The 17,500-nt window shown below is 39.4% G+C and overlaps 1 protein-coding gene across 6 annotated transcripts in view; it reads left to right on the top strand.

Moving 5' to 3' along the window:
- Positions 1 to 17,500, top strand: part of pde2a (phosphodiesterase 2A) — a 168,688-nt gene that overhangs the window by 43,996 nt on the left and 107,192 nt on the right. For 2 of the 6 annotated variants that reach the window (XM_084127281.1, XM_084127283.1), the window contains exons 1-2: positions 15,661 to 15,854; positions 16,025 to 16,082. In XM_084127281.1, the coding sequence (XP_083983407.1) occupies positions 15,820 to 15,854; positions 16,025 to 16,082 (93 nt within the window). In that variant the 5' untranslated portion in view covers positions 15,661 to 15,819. Of the gene's footprint in view, positions 1 to 5,616; positions 5,759 to 15,660; positions 15,855 to 16,024; positions 16,083 to 17,500 lie in introns of those variants that run through there. The other 4 variants (XM_084127280.1, XM_084127285.1, XM_084127282.1 and 1 more) reach the window with 3 other exon arrangements.

Here is a 17,500-nt window from a genome sequence, read left to right as displayed (position 1 = left end):
GGCTTTATTTGTTCAGTTGTGCATCTTAAAACAACATCAGAGATTAAAGCTAAATGTTCGGTGTTGTTCTGCTCCAGATCAGCACTGTTTGCTCTGCTGTAATAATTCATCCTGAAGAAACACGTCCAGACAGATTCTGATCATGTCTTTCATTACAGACGTTAAGAGAAACATTTCATTATCACTTGTTTCTCTCACTCTATTTAAAAAAAAAAATCTTATTTACATTAATGTATTGCCAAAGCAGTAAGTATAAAAGTAAAATAAATGGATAGAATAACTTTAATAAGGTATAATCTTTTATCCAAATCTACTTACAAGGACAATTGCAAGCAATTTGCTGTTTTTTGTGTGTGTTTTTTTAATAACTCAAATTACATTTATTTTTATTTATTTCGTTTTATATGTGCAGTTGTATTGCAAAATAAATTGTAAATTGTAAAAAAATTCAAATGGAGTAAATTAGTATTAACAAGATAAAATGTATTTAAAAGATAAACATTTTACGTATATTTATTTAGCTCACAGTTTTATCCAAATTGAATTAATCACAAGCATGTTGTCATAAGAAAAATAAAATGAAATAAGTTTTTTAATATGCATTTGTATTGCAAAATAAGTATAACAAATGTTAAATATCTAAATTTTAGTAAATGAGTATTAACAACATAAAAATGTATTAAGATAAAATTATATATTTGAATAACATACATTTACTTGTTTTTATGTGTATTTGTATTGCCAAAGCAGTGCAAAATAAGAATAAATTCAAAATAAAGTAAAATAGTATATTAACAAGAAAAAAAATTATTAATAAGATAAAAATGTGAGATTTTGTTTATTTATTTGGGTTACACTTTCATCCAAATCCACTTAACACGGAATAACATGAAATAACATGACATACATTCATTTATATTTATTCAGTTAATTAATATTAATAATCTGAATACATTTTCTGCAATGTAATATAGTTGATTATTGTAATGTTTGCCTGTTTTTGTTTGCCTAGCTACAGATGTGTGTCACAGGTGCAGCTCATCCAATCAGAATTTAGAGTCAGAACAATCTGTTTTATAATTAGAAATGAACTCAAATCAGCAGGTCAGAAATAAACAACTGTTTCTTTGTGTCTTTTTTTCCCGGAGACGCTGTTAGAGAGATGTGATTGAGCGTCTCCCTGACCGCTGATGGTTACTAAGCAACAACCACACGCAACAATTGCTGTATATTTTTGTGTGTGATTATTAATAAGTGAGTTGTTGAGGAGGAGATCTCTAAAGAAAACACAATTTAGACACTTAACTGCTCAAATAACACATTTATTATACTGAATAATTCATGTTAGAGATGGAACACAAAGCTGTGGATTTCTGCTGTTCCCACAGTAGATGTGGATTCACTCTAAACATGTTTCTTGTTCTTTTTTATGAGCTGGATTGATTTTCTGTGGCAATCACTTGTATTGAAGCCAGTATATTGATCTGATCTGCTGTCGTCTCATCACCATGAATGGTTTAACCCACTTGGACTGAACCACTTCGGTCTGTGATGGGGGGGTCATTGAGGTTTCATTAGTGCGGAAAGTTTTGGAGACACTGGGATTTTTCCAATCAAGAGGAAATTAGAAAATTTTGGTTCCTCTCGTAGTATGAATTTCGTCCTTAGAGCCTTTTGTGTGCAGTGTTTCAGTTTGGCTCTGAGAGAGAAGTGTTTCTTTTTTTCCACTTGTATGCAGTTTAATGCTTGTGCCTTTGGAACACACACACACACACACTCACACATTTGTTTTTCTATACTTGTGAGGACATTCCATAGGCGTAATGGTTTTTATACTGTACAAACTGTATATTCTATCCCCCTACACTAACCCTACCCTTAAACCTACCCATCACACACACACACACACACAAACACACACACACACTAACACAACCCAGAAAACTTTATGCATTTTTACATTTTTAATAAAACACTGTTTAGTATGTTTTTAAAGCCATTTTAAGTATGAGGACTCATAAATCACATTCAAGTTGTAAAAGCAGTGTAATACCATGTCATTATACAAATAAATACAAATACTGTCCTCATAAATCACATAAACAAACACACACTCACATCATCATTGGCCAGTGCAGTGTGTTCCCAGTTGCTTGATGTGATATGGAATTTGATATTGAATGGCCAACAGAATGGCCTTGATATTGTCCTTGTATCATTTCTTTTGCCCACCAGTGGCTCGGCGACCTTCCTTCAGCTGTGAGTACAGGATCTGTTTGGGGAGACGTGTGTTGGGCATGCGGATGACATGGCCTGTCCGTCAATGTTGGTACTGCATTATTGTAGTGGTTATGCTGGTCATGTTGGCTTCCCACTGATGTTGGTGCGTCCGTCCTCCCAGCTGATCCTCAGAATCTTTCGTAAGGACCTTTGATGGTACCAAACACTGTTGTCATTCAAATGAACGGCCAGAACACAATTTCTGTTTTCAGTTAAAATGGTGTTGTGTTAGCGGCCCCTAAGACTTGACTTGACTTGAATGAGGTAAATGACCAATCAGGTGGAGTATGGCACTAATGAAGATGGCAAACAGAGTGGGTGTGATAAAGCATCCCTGTTTGACCGCAGTTTCCACCGTGAAAGGCACGGACTCAGACCCGCCGTTGCTGAGCACTGTGACTGACAGGCCATCATGTAGAAATCTTCTGATATACTTGTCATGAATGTCGTATCTTAATAGTATGCTCCACAGAGCCTGGCTGTCTACCATATCAAAAGCCTTTATCAGGTCTATAAAGGCCATGTACAAAGGCTGCCTTTGTTCACAGCATTTTTACTGTAGTTGGTGTGCTGTGAATATCATGTCTGCTGTACCTCTGAAAGGGTGGAAGCCACATTGTGATTCTGGGAGAGCTCCCTCAGACAGTGGTAGAAGTCGGTGTGCAAGGACACAAGCAAGGACTTTTCCTGTTGTGGACATGAGAGAGATCATTTCGGCATTCAGCCTTGTCCCCCTTCTTGAATATGGTCACTATTAGAGTGTCCCAGAGCTCAGAGCAAGTTCCTCTTTTTCCAAGACCTTGAGGAGTAGGGCATGAATGTAATACTGGAGCTCTGATCCACCTTCCTTTAAGATCTCAGCTGGTATCCCATCTGGACCAGCGGCCTTGTTGTTCTTAAGGCTCCCGATGGCGTCTTGAACCTCTGTTATAGTTGGAGGTTACCCCATGTCTTCTCTGATGGGACTTTGGGGGATGTGTTTGGTTCTTGGAAGTGTTACTTCCATCGGGAGTTAATGGACTCATTGTCCTTCATTGCTCCTGTCCGTTCTTTCATTGTGCAGGGTGTTTAGGCCGTGGTAGCTTGGACCATAGATGGCCTTAGTAGCACTGAAAAGCCTCTGGTGTCACCCGAGTTTGCCAGTCTCTAGATTTCCACAGCCTTTTCTGAGTTCTTTAACTCCCTCACATATCTCTGGATATCCGCCTTGTCTATGGAGTGAGCCATCCTTTTGGCCTTGCAGGTTACAACATTTTGCCAGGCATGAAAGCCTTTCCTTTTCTTGGAGATGAGTTGTTCAAACTCTTTGTCATTCTCATCAAAACAGTCCTGGTGTTTTCTGGACTTGTTCCTAAGAATGGTTTTGCAGGTAGCAAGGGTGGTAGACTTGAGGAGACTCCAGTGCCCTTCGATGTCATCACGGTATTCTTGTTGGAGGCTTTCCCAAAGAGAGGCCTGAAGTCACTCTTGGATGGCAGTTTCATCCAGGCTGTCAAGGTTCAATCTTGGTCAGATCTGGGCTTTTTTTTATAGCTCTCCTCTCCCTTTTGAGTTTGATTGACATCATGGAGCGGATACGGCATTGAACTGTCCAGAGGTCATCTGCATCGACCATGGCTCTTGTGATGTTCATGTCACAACAGTCCCCGGCTCATACAATGACATAGTCAATGAGATGCCACTGTTTGGAGCAGGGGTGCCTCCAATATGCCTTAAATTAGTTTTTCTGGTGAATGAGGTCATACTGAGCACACTTGCTGAGAAGCATAACTCCATTAAAGTTGATGTTCCCTATGCCATCCTTTCCTATAGTGCCCTTCAAGGTGTTGATCCCTGCCATTGAAGTTTCCTAGGAGAATAATCTTATATTCCCTGGGGATTCTCAACAGTGTCTCGTCTATGCAGGTGTAGAAGGTCTCTTAAGGTCTCTCTAAAGTAGGGGCATAGGCGCTCACAACTGTTGCTATCTGGTTGTTGGCAAGCACTAGACGGATGGTCATGAGATGCTCACCAATCCCCAGAGGAAGTTCATATAGGTGGCTGATAATGGCAAATCCAACACCACAGATCCTGGGCTCATCATCACCTTTTCCTTTCCAGGGGAAAGCATAGCCACCCTTCTCCTCTTTCAGATTCGTCTGCTAGTCAGGTTTCAGAAAGGATGTGTAGGTCAATCCGGTATCTTCTCAGTTTTCTAGAGATGATTGCAGTTCTCCTTTTCGGTCTAACACTGGTTGCACTACAAAGTTCATAGTTATGTGTTTCTGACAGCGAATGGTGATCCCTCTGGATGCGGAAATCCAGTCAAGAGGTTTAAGGCGGACTATTTTTAGGGCACCTTTTCTAGCCCCTTCCCCATGTGAGGTGAGCTAGACTGAGTCTAGCACTCATCACCTAATATGCCAGTTTATGACTAGGAGCTTCCAGATCTCACAATCCTCCCCCCGTCGCCACTTTCTGGTCACCATAGGACTTAAACCGGCATGTTAGGGTGGATTCCCAAAAGGACGCCGGTGCCCTTTTCCGCCTTCCCAGTCGTTGTGATGCTCCCCGAAGGCCAGCCTTCTTCCTGTGGCAGTTCCACCATTGAGGTCTGGGGTGGATCGCTCTTTGGGCATTGCTCTTGGGATCACAGGACCACACAAGCCTCTCCACCACGACAAGGTGGCAATCCCTGGAGAGGTCACACACACACACACACACACACACACACACACACACACACGTTTACTTAGCTATCTAAATGGAGAACTTTACATAGACGTAATGGTTTTTGTTCTCCTTACACTAACCCATCACAGAAAACCTTTAATTTACTTTATTTTTATACCAGATTTACAAATGAGGACTTCCCTAAAGGTAGGTTTTGGGAGATTTTGTCACTTCTGGGTACATATTTGTCCCCAAAATATAGTTTAGGTACACACACACACACACACACACACACACACACACACACTTGACATGTGTGATGTTGTGCTGGTTGAACTTAACTGATTCTGAAGGCTTTCTGTGTGAAGATCCCATATTATTGTTTCAGTAGATCAGCGTATCCGCATTGTTCCAAACAGAGTCTCACTGTCGGTGTTTCCCGGGAATATCTTATGGGGTGAAGAGGTCAAACGCAGAGAGGTGTGTGTGTGTGTGTCTATTTCCGGGTTACGATGTCTCCATGGAGATGATTGACAGGGTCAGTGTGGCCACTCTCACATCCCATAATTTCCATGCCACCTGCCTCTCTCACTCTCATGTGTGTCTTTCCTGAGTCGCTCTCATCCGTCAACCTAGTGAACGTCCTCAGGAAACACAGGGTGTGTGTGTGTGTGTGTGTGTGTGCACAGATGAACCATTTCCCTTCTAGTCCCCAGGTCACCGTTAGGGTTTCCTCTCTCACAAACACACCGCAGAACCGTCACAACTCTTGACTCCGGTCAAGTGTGTGTGTGTGTTGGTCCGTCATCACATCTATAATGTCGCAGTAAGTTTTGCTTTTTCACATTTTATCTTTCTGACTTTCTCTTGTTAACAAATAACATGAACTTGTGGTTGATCTGGGCTAAACTGCATATAGGACACCGGGGCTAGTTGTCACGTGGGGAAGTTAATCCATTTTGAGTCAGAAGTTCTTGTTTTCTCTAGCAGTGTGTTGTATGTGGGATTCAAACATCTAGTTCTGTTGTAAAATGGTTGAACATTTTTGTTTTTTTTGTGAATTATGTTCTTCAAGCTAAACCTATATTATCACTTATTTTAGTTATAATTTAGTTAGACATTTTACTAACTATAAGTAACTACGTCAACTTTTGACATTTAGTTGCAAAGTTACTTATACTTAGTAGAGTGTCTAAAGTGGAGCATCGAAATAAAGTATAAACCTTTTTTTTCTGGGGAAGTTGTCAACATGTGTTTTATATCTTGTAATTTTGTAGAATTGATATAAAGTAATACTTTCATAATTCTTTTTTAATTTAATTTTTCATGATTCATAATTTTTACTATTTCTATTTTGCTGAAAAGTCAACTGTATAATACGGTGAGTGGAACTTTCCATTTTATCATTTCCATTTTATTTATATAACAGTAGTTTTTTTTTTTTTTTTGTCAAGACTTTAAGGTTGTGATGTAGAAATTTTCAAAAATAGACCCACTTTTAATATTCATTATAGTAAACAGTGTGACAACTAGCCCCAGTCTGCCCTCCATGTACAGTATAAGGAAGGGAACTGTGTGTTTTAGGTCTTAACTGCAAAAAATGTTCACCTGCGATGTCACAAATGCATTTTTTAGAAGTACAAATATTCAGGACGTTGATGACATGATTTGACACACACTGTCACATACACTGACACTTTTACAGTTTATCTAGATGTGTGCGAATATGTGGTTTTAATGGACGTGTTTTGAAGTGTGTTGTGATGTATGACGCTGAAAATATTTAGGTTTGTGTGTGTGTTGGGTTCAGTTGGTAGGTAGCTTATGCATTTTTCTTGAATTTGCTCTCTTCTTATAATCATAAACCTAACTTTGATCATTAACATTAATGGTGTTTGTTGTCATTGTAGAATGTTTGAATCAAGTTACAGCAATTGGAATTTAAAATTATACCAATTAAAAATGTTACCATCAATTTTAAATTCTGAAAACAATTAAGAAAGGTCAAGCCACATTTATTTCTATAGTGCTTTATATAGTACAGATAGCAGCTTCAAAGCAGCTTCACAGAAGAAACTCACTGCAAATAATGATGTTCTTCCTCAGTGTTTCTGTCTCGTTTTCCAGCACAAATATCCCAACATTCTTAAATCAAGATCAATTTACTGGCTGAAGATATCAAGTCTTGTTTACTGATAAATATATATAAAATTAAGTGAGTTTGTGCTTAAAACAAGAACAAATATCTGAACATTTTGAACATTTGATCACTGTACTCACTGTAGTGTGATAGAGAGAGAGAGAGAGAGTGTGTGTGTGTGTGTGTGTGTGTGCGTGTGTGTGTGTGTGTGTGTGTGTGTGTGTGTGTGTGTGTGTGTGTGTGTGTGAGTGTGTGAGTGTGTGTGAGACATGTTGAGGCCACCCAGCCTGTAAAATCCCCTTTTTATCTTGCCTGCTCTTTCTTTGTTTCTTGGTTGTTTTAATTTGCTCAGAGTGTGTGAACTTGTCTTTATTTTCTCACTTGCATGTTTGTGCGTGCATGTGTGTGTCAGTGTGTGTGTTCCCGAGGGTAATGCACTGTTGTAATTACTGGTTACTGTTCCTTTTCTCTGAACACAGTCTTGATTAAACTCAGTGTTAAATGAAATTGCTCTGGCATTCTGATCAGGTAACGACATGAATGAGCGTGTGTGTGTGTGTGTGTGTTATTCTCTTGAGTGCTGTAAACCTGTAAAGACGGATCTTTGTGGAACATTGATCTATATGTCTCCTGATTTGATGGGCCACTCAAGAGGTTCCTGCACACGCGCACATTTTCACCCAATACCTCGCTGAAATGCTGTGAAAAATGATGGTAACTCTTTACTTGAAGCCTTTATATATAATGCATTGTAAAGATATTCATAATGTACATTATAATGCATTATAATTGTAACCAAAGTTAAAATGCATTATAATATATGATATTATATAATAGTTATATAATAATTATAACTGTTGTTTTTCTACTTCAATATTTCACATTTAATTGTATGTGATACTTGCTGTTGTAATTGTTTGTGAAATTTACATGCAATTTCTAAGTGAAAATTGATTTTTCGGTGCACTTATTTGCCGTCATAAATTGTGCGTGTGCGTGAGGGTTTTACGGATCTGAGGGTTTCGATCATAATGAGATTAAAGCCTGCAGGGAAACATTGATCTCTAATATACTAGGACTGTGTTTTGGCTTCGATCTGTCAGTCAAAGAGAAGCCGTTTTTCATGATATTAAATGAAAATTCTGTCATTTATTCACTTTCATGTTTATTTTTGCAATCCTTTCTTGCCACAATAACACAGAGAGACAACATGACCATTACTACTATCATCACACTGTATATAGTCATGCAATGTTTTTGTATAAGTCAAGTCAGCTTTATTTCTACAGCGCTTTATACAATACATCTTGTTCATAGTAATAATCAGGAAAATAATGATCAATGATGCAAACTTATTAGTAAAAAACGGATAAGTAAACATTGACTAAGATTATAAATGATGCATAAGTATTTTTCATAGTTCATGTAACTAATATAGTTAACTAATGTTAACAAATGAAACCTTATTATAAAGTGTAACTGTTATTTAATATTGATCTCTTGGCAAATTATTTAAGTATAAAACAAGAAAAAGTACTACTCTGCAAAAAAAAAAAAAAAAAAGAAAAGATTTTTGTCTTGGTTTTTAGTATAAATATTCTATAAACATTCTTAAATGAAGATATCAAAATTAAGTGACTTTACACTTAAAACCAGAAAGTCCCAACTTGTATTAAATTCACTTAATTAAAAAAACAAATCAATAAACAAGACTTAATATCTTCAGTTATTTTGCTTCTCAAGTAAATATTTTTAGATATTTGTACTAGAAAACACATTTTTTTGTTGTGCATTTATTACGAATAGTATTTCTTGCAAAGCTTTTAATAACACATTGAAACTGTCTGATGGAATGAATGTTGGAGCTGCAGTTAAAGTCTCCTCAGAGATCAATAATCATTGTGTGCTGAAATGACCTGTCGCTGAAACACATGATGTGTTGATGTGCACATGGGTCTGGCCTGAGGGTTAACATGAGAACGATTGCATGATCATGTTCATTAGCAATTTCCTTTCGTCACATGAAGGCTGACGAAAAAACAAGCTTTGTTCTTTGTCATTGTGACTTTTTGATGGGAGCATTTGATCAGTACTCACTGTGTGTGTGTGTGTGTGTGTGTGTGTGTGTGATCATTTTCTCAGATTCATTGCAGATAAAAGACAGAAATATAGACAGGAGAAATACTAATATCTCATTCATTTCTGGCAACCCTGACTGTTTCTCTTGCACTTGTGAGAACATTATTATTGTTGGTCTATTTCCTCTTTCAACATTCTTCTATTCTATGATGTTCCACTATTAAATCAACTCAAACTGTTTATTGTAGAAACTTAATATTGTAAATAATGTATTGCTTAGATGACATATCACATTGTGTATCATCACCTATAATCTAGGCTGAGCGTTACAATATTCCTAATCAGTATTTATGTATTAATATCCAGTAAAAATATACCATATTTACCATAAAAGCAAAAACAAATTTACAAAACTGCTTTAAAAAGATAATATATCTGTAAACACACACACACACACACACACACACACACATATATATATAATGAATTGTTATAATTTTTGCAGGTAAATGTTATTTACTTTAGGTTATAAGACATGAACTTTTTGTAGTGCCATGCTTTTTTTGCAGAATTGTGATGTTGATTAATCTTCTTTATTTACTAAATGGATAATTGTAAATTAAAAATCAAATAAAAAATCAAATACTTTGTAATTTCTCTGTAATTAATGGAAAAAAACCTGACCTTCTCAGTCACAACATGGGGCTCTTCGACGCCAAATGCACTTCTGAAACTGAAATCATCAGAAGCTGATGATTGATGAAACATTTAATAATTTAGCAGATGATTGTATCCTAAGCGACTTACAAATGATGCGAGCAATAGAGGCAATTAAACTAACAATAGGGCAACAATATGCAAGTGCTGTGACGAGTCCCAGTTATTCCAGCACAGTACATGTGGCAAGTTTGTTTTAATAAATAGATATAGCATAGCAAGTGTTAGTATTACTGGATCAAGTGTTGCTGAAAAAGATGTGTCTTCATCAGTTTCTTGAATATGGCTAAAGTCTCAGCAGCTCTGATTGAGTTACGCAGATCATTCCTCCAGCAGGGAACAGTCCAGGTGATGGTCTGTGAAAGTGATTCTGTGCCTCTTTGAGACGATGCACCACAAGACGACGTTCACCTGCAGGACACAAGCTTCTGGAAACACATCGGTCTGGAGTAGTGAGTTTAGGTAAAGGGAGCAGAACAACCAGTGGTTGTTCCGTAGGAAAACATCAGTGTCTTGAATTTGATGCGAGCGGCTGTTGGCAATTAGTACAAGTTTATGAGGAGAGGAGTGACGTGAGTCTCTTCGGCTCGAAAAACACACTCTTGCTGCAGCATCTGGATCAGTTGCAGAGGTTTGACTGATACTGGAAGGAGAGAGCATTACTATAGTCCAGTCTGGATAGAACAAGAGCTTGGACCAGGAGTTGTGTAGCTCTGATAGGAAGGACCTGATCCTCCTGATGTTGTATAAGGCAAACCTGCAGGACCGGGCAGTTCTTGCAATGTGGTCTGTGAAGTTCAACTGATCATCAATCACAACTCCAAGGATCCTGGCTGACCTTGATGGAGTTATGGTTGACAAACCCAACTGAATATAAATGTGGTGTAGTGTTGGGTTGGCCGAGACCACGAGCAGTTCTATCTTCACAGGGTTTAGTTGAAGGTGATGGTCCTTCATCCAGTAAGAAATGTCTCAGGCAGACTGAGATGCGAACAAGTACTGTCAGATAATCTAGTTGAAATGAGAGGTAGAGTTGTGTGTCATCAGTTTAGCAGTGATGGGATAACCCATGTTTCTGAATGACAGATCCTAGTGATGACATGTAGATGGAGAAGAGAAGCTGTCCCAGCACTGAGCCCTGAGGCACTCCAGTAGCTAGATGATAACAGTAATGGGTGGAAAAACATGTTTCTGAATGACAGATCCTAGTGATGACATGTAGATGGAGAAGAGAAGCAGTCCCAGCACTGAGCCCTGAGGCACTCCAGTAGCTAGATGATAACAGTAATGGGTGGAAAAACATGTTTCTGAATGACAGATCCTAGTGATGACATGTAGATGGAGAAGAGAAGCAGTCCCAGCACTGAGCCCTGAGGCACTCCAGTAGCTAGATGATAACAGTGGTGGGAAAAACATGTTTCTGAATGACAGATCCTAGTGATGACATGTAGATGGAGAAGAGAAGCGGTCCCAGCACTGAGCCCTGAGGCACTCCAGTAGCTAGATGATAACAGTGGTGGGATAAACCATGTTTCTGAATGACAGATCAAAGTGATGACATGTAGATGGAGAAGAGAAGCGGTCCCAGCACTGAGCCCTGAGGCACTCCAGTAGCTAGATGATAACAGTGATGGGTGGAAAAACATGTTTCTGAATGACAGATCAAAGTGATGACATGTAGATGGAGAAGAGAAGCAGTCCCAGCACTGAGCCCTGAGGCACTCCAGTAGCTAGATGATTACAGTGATGGGTGGAAAAACATGTTTCTGAATGACAGATCCTAGTGATGACATGTAGATGGAGAAGAGAAGCAGTCCCAGCACTGAGCCCTGAGGCACTCCAGTAGCTAGATGATTACAGTGATGGGTGGAAAAACATGTTTCTGAATGACAGATCAAAGTGATGACATGTAGATGGAGAAGAGAAGCAGTCCCAGCACTGAGCCCTGAGGCACTCCAGTAGCTAGATGATTACAGTGATGGGTGGAAAAACATGTTTCTGAATGACAGATCCTAGTGATGACATGTAGATGGAGAAGAGAAGCAGTCCCAGCACTGAGCCCTGAGGCACTCCAGTAGCTAGATGATAACAGTGGTGGGATAAACCATGTTTCTGAATGACAGATCAAAGTGATGACATGTAGATGGAGAAGAGAAGCGGTCCCAGCACTGAGCCCTGAGGCACTCCAGTAGCTAGATGATAACAGTGGTGGGATAAACCATGTTTCTGAATGACAGATCAAAGTGATGACATGTAGATGGAGAAGAGAAGCGGTCCCAGCACTGAGCCCTGAGGCACTCCAGTAGCTAGATGATAACAGTGATGGGTGGAAAAACATGTTTCTGAATGACAGATCAAAGTGATGACATGTAGATGGAGAAGAGAAGCAGTCCCAGCACTGAGCCCTGAGGCACTCCAGTAGCTAGATGATTACAGTGATGGGTGGAAAAACATGTTTCTGAATGACAGATCCTAGTGATGACATGTAGATGGAGAAGAGAAGCAGTCCCAGCACTGAGCCCTGAGGCACTCCAGTAGCTAGATGATTACAGTGATGGGTGGAAAAACATGTTTCTGAATGACAGATCAAAGTGATGACATGTAGATGGAGAAGAGAAGCAGTCCCAGCACTGAGCCCTGAGGCACTCCAGTAGCTAGATGATTACAGTGATGGGTGGAAAAACATGTTTCTGAATGACAGATCCTAGTGATGACATGTAGATGGAGAAGAGAAGCAGTCCCAGCACTGAGCCCTGAGGCACTCCAGTAGCTAGATGATAACAGTGGTGGGATAAACCATGTTTCTGAATGACAGATCCTAGTGATGACATGTAGATGTAGAAGAGAATCGGTCCCAGCACTGAGCCCTGAGGCACTCCAGTAGCTAGATGATAACAGTGATGGGTGGAAAAACATGTTTCTGAATGACAGATACTAGTGATGACATGTAGATGTAGAAGAGAAGCGGTCCCAGCACTGAGCCCTGAGGCACTCCAGTAGCTAGATGATAACAGTGATGGGGGAAAAACATGTTTCTGAATGACAGATACTAGTGATGACATGTAGATGTAGAAGAGAAGCGGTCCCAGCGCTGAGCCCTGAGGCACTCCAGTAGCTAGATGATAACAGTGATAGGATAAACCATGTTTCTGAATGACAGATCCTATTGATGACATGTAGATGGAGAAGAGAAGCAGTCCCAGCGCTGAGCCCTGAGGCACTCCAGTAGCTAGATGATAACAGTGATGGGTGGAAAAACATGTTTCTGATTGACAGATCCTATTGATGACATGTAGATGGAGAAGAGAAGCAGTCCCAGCACTGAGCCCTGAGGCACTCCAGTAGCTAGATGATTACAGTGATGGGTGGAAAAACATGTTTCTGAATGACAGATCCTAGTGATGACATGTAGATGGAGAAGAGAAGCGGTCCCAGCACTGAGCCCTGAGGCACTCCAGTAACTAGATGATAACAGTGATGGGATAAACCATGTTTCTGATTGACAGATCCTATTGATGACATGTAGATGGAGAAGAGAAGCAGTCCCAGCACTGAGCCCTGAGGCACTCCAGTAGCTAGATGATAACAGTGATAGGATAAACCATGTTTCTGATTGACAGATCCTATTGATGACATGTAGATGGAGAAGAGAAGCAGTCCCAGCACTGAGCCCTGAGGCACTCCAGTAGCTAGATGATTACAGTGATGGGTGGAAAAACATGTTTCTGAATGACAGATCCTAATGATGACATGTAGATGGAGAAGAGAAGCGGTCCCAGCACTGAGCCCTGAGGCACTCCAGTAGCTAGATGTTGGGTCTTAGACACCTCACCCCTCCACGACTACGAGAGGAGTACCATCCTTGGAGAAGGATGAGAGTAAAGGCTGGAATACACTACACGACTTTTGCTCAGATTTTTGACCCAATTTGTGATCTGGGTGAATCGGTAGTTGCCGAATGTCTGTGCCTGTCTGCATAATTTTGTGTGTTCGGAGTTGACAGAATTCACAGAAAATCACCTAGTGTATGATGGGCACAGACTCAGATTTTTTAGCCTTAGACTTTGATTCCATCCAGTTAGCCGATTTTAGAACACATATAGTGTATGATGCATTGCTAATAAATACTGTACATAATACATTCATTATATGCTGACCAGACAATGAAAATCAAGGGTCAAAATGGAGACAACTTACGAGATCCAAAAAAGAAGGAAAAACATACCATCCAGATCACGGATCACGAGCTTGGCGTTTGACAAGTGATCGTGTTGAGATATTAGGATATACTAGATGGAGCCGCAAGCTCGCGGATGCCATGCATGAAATAAATGTGTTAGAAAACCCAGAATCTGCTGTTTGTTTAGTAATTGTTTGCAGTAGTTTCAGTAGTCACACAGTGGGGTTAACGCAGCTAACTTCGCCCCCAGATCGAAAAATACGGAAATCCTTATAAATACGGAAAATTCACTGAAGAATGTGTCACTTGTTTCTGCTCAGTGTATTGTAGAGTAACGTTGTGTAGTGTATGATGCCCAGCTTTTCTCTCTAACCATTTACAAAGTCAGCAAGTAAATGAAGCCTGCTCTTCAGATTTTAAATCGTTCAGATTTTAATCCTCCAACAGATTTAAATCGTTCAAATCCTCCAAAAAAATTGTTAAGCTGAGCTAGGGGACGATAAACAACTACAAAATGGATTCTAATAGGCCTGGTGATGGTAATTGCATGAGCAATTTAAATGAGTTATTGTCACACAGAGTGGTAAAGGATTAAGTTTCCATTCATTGGAGATGAGTAGACCAGTACCTCCACCACTTCCGGTCATGTGAGGGGTGTGTGAGAAAGTCAGTCAGAACCATGAGGTTGAGACCTGAATGACTAGCAATAGATGTAATGACATCAGCTTTGTTTACAGCAGACTGGCTATTCCAGAGGCCAAGAGGAAATGAAAGTAATGTACTAGAGGACATAGGGATTGCGCCGCCTCCAACGTGTGACGTGATTTACGAGTGTTAGTAATAGTAGAGATTTGGAAGCACATAGTAAAGCAAGGTCACAACAGATAAGAGCAAGCTTTATAAAAGAGAAAGGAAAGAAAAATGCAATGCATAAGTGCCTTGTCTGTGTCGGTGGACACAATCATTTCTGTCATTCTGCCTATCATTCTGTCATTCTGTCTATCGTTCTAAAATATTATTATTTTTATACTATAATATAAATAATACTGTAATATAAATAATATTATATAAATACTATATTTTCTAGTGCAAATTGCCCAAAATAATTACAGTCCTTGAAAAAAATAAATAGGTAACAGTTTATTTTACAGTGTCCTTGTTACATATGTTACATGTACCATAGTAATAACAGTAAATTATGCATCATTACATGTAACTAACCCTCAACCAAATCCTACCCTAACCCTATAGTAAGCACATGTAGTTGCTTAATATTACTCAGCACTTAAATATGTAATTACACTGTAACAATGACACCTTAAAATAAAGCGTAACCAAACAATATTAAATGTAAAATATATTGTTTTTAATTTTCAGAAATAACTTTGCTACAACAAAGTGTGAAATTTCAAAGGCACATTTTTTCTGGTTAATTCTTCAAAGTAATGCGCCAAATTACATAGAAATGTTGTTGTTAAATATTTACACAAATAATATATATGTGTATATATAGTAAATCGGCTGAGAGAAACACAGAGGGTTTTAGGACCCTGATGAGCAACACAGTCAGAAGCTTCCCCAGTCAAAAGAGAGAGAGAGGGAGAGAGAGGACAGAAGAGTGGTTGTGTGTGTGCTGTCAGTGTGTTCCCTGCTGAGGGCTCGAGCGCACACCTCTGTGAGACCCGACACGAGTGTGTGTGTGTGTGTGTGTGTGTGCACGTGAGTGTGTGTGTGCCGGTTTGTGCGGAGCTGTGACACAGGAGGGAATGACATGAACGCTCATGAGAGGAAGCGAGGAAGAGACCTGTAAGAACACACTGCCAGCATGTGGACATGTTTACACACACACACACTCACTCACACACACTCACACAGAAGTAGTGAAGCTCCAGAAGTGTGTGTGTGAGATAGAGTTGGATAGAGTTGGACAGATGGTCGCTCGAGTCTCGTTCTGATGCTTCTCGTTTGTCTTTCAGACGTGGACAGCAAGTGTTCCTGAGAGCGGACGACACTCCTGTCTTACACTCCCTACAGGTAACAACACCTGTTCTTCTATCCATCTATCTATCCATCCATCGTTCTATTGCTCTATCGCTCTATCATTCTATCCATCCATCCATTCAGCCATCCATCCTTCGTTCTATCTATCTATCTATCTATCTATCTATCTATCTATCTATCTATCTATCTATCTATCTATCTATCTATCTATCTATCTATCTATCTATCTATCCTTCGTTCTATCTATCTATCTATCTATCTATCTATCCATCTATTCAATTCACTTCACATTTATTTGTATAGCGCTTTTCACAACACACATCATTTCAAAGCAGCTTTACAGAAAGTGCACGAGTCCACATTACAGTTTACAGTGATCTGTTATCAGAGGAAAGTGTCTAAGTTATGTAATTTATGTATTTCAATTCATGTTTGAATTGAGGTTGTTTTCTTTCTTAAGAGGAAAGACTTGAGGATTAATAGACAGAAAACAGATGAATGATTTACAGAGGAAACAGGTTGAAATCAGAAATGTGTGTGTGTGTGTGTGTGTGTGTGTTTGTTTGACCTCATCACAGCTGAATTCATATCAGCAGACTTTCTGATGTTATCTCATAAACGCACGCAGACAAACAGAACGTCCTGCAGAATGTGTTGAAATGAGCCTGATAGTGTGTGTGTGTGTGTGTGTGTTTGCTGTAGGCGTGTACAAAAAGGACGAAAACCAGTTTAGTCAGTGCTGGTATTCAGCCAGTCAGCTTAAATGACAATGTAACCTGTAGAACGCAAACACACACACACACACACACACACACACACACACACACACACACTGCTTGCGCTCTGGGTTTCCGTTCCTCACAGAGTTTATAAGGTAAATCCTTTAAATCATGAAATAACTCCAAAGAATCCCTTATATGGACTCTGAGGGAGAGAGAGAGATACTGAAGATGTGTGTGTGTGTGTGTGTGTGTGTGTGTGTAAGAGCCGAGCGATCCAGCAAATTATTCTCTAATGTGGTTGTTCAGTTTCACTTTATAATAAGGTTGTGTATGTAGTTATGGAGAGTCATACAGCGTTTACTGCGAAACATGTTCTTCTCAGTGTTTCTGTCTTCAGTGACTAAACATTCTTAAATCAAGATCCAGTGACTGGAGAAGCGAAACCACTGCCGATATTAGGTCTTGTTCAGTGCAAATGGGTAAAATGAAGTGAGTTTATGGTTAAAACATGGTTAGAATAAGAAACTTAATTCAAAGGAAAAACACGATAACAGCCCCATTGGCAGATATTTGTTATTATTTAAAAACTCACTTAATTATGATCAGATTTCCAGTGAGACTTCGTATCGTCACTCACTCTGATTCTCCAGTAAATGTATCTTGATTTATGAATGTTTAGTGCTGGAAAACAATCATTTCCTTCGCAGTGTTTGTGTGGATATTATATTA

This window comes from Abramis brama (genome assembly GCF_963993115.1).
Source record: "Abramis brama genome assembly, chromosome: 10".
Lineage (NCBI taxonomy): Eukaryota > Metazoa > Chordata > Actinopteri > Cypriniformes > Leuciscidae > Abramis > Abramis brama.
This window is presented reverse-complemented; position numbering and strand designations above follow the sequence as displayed.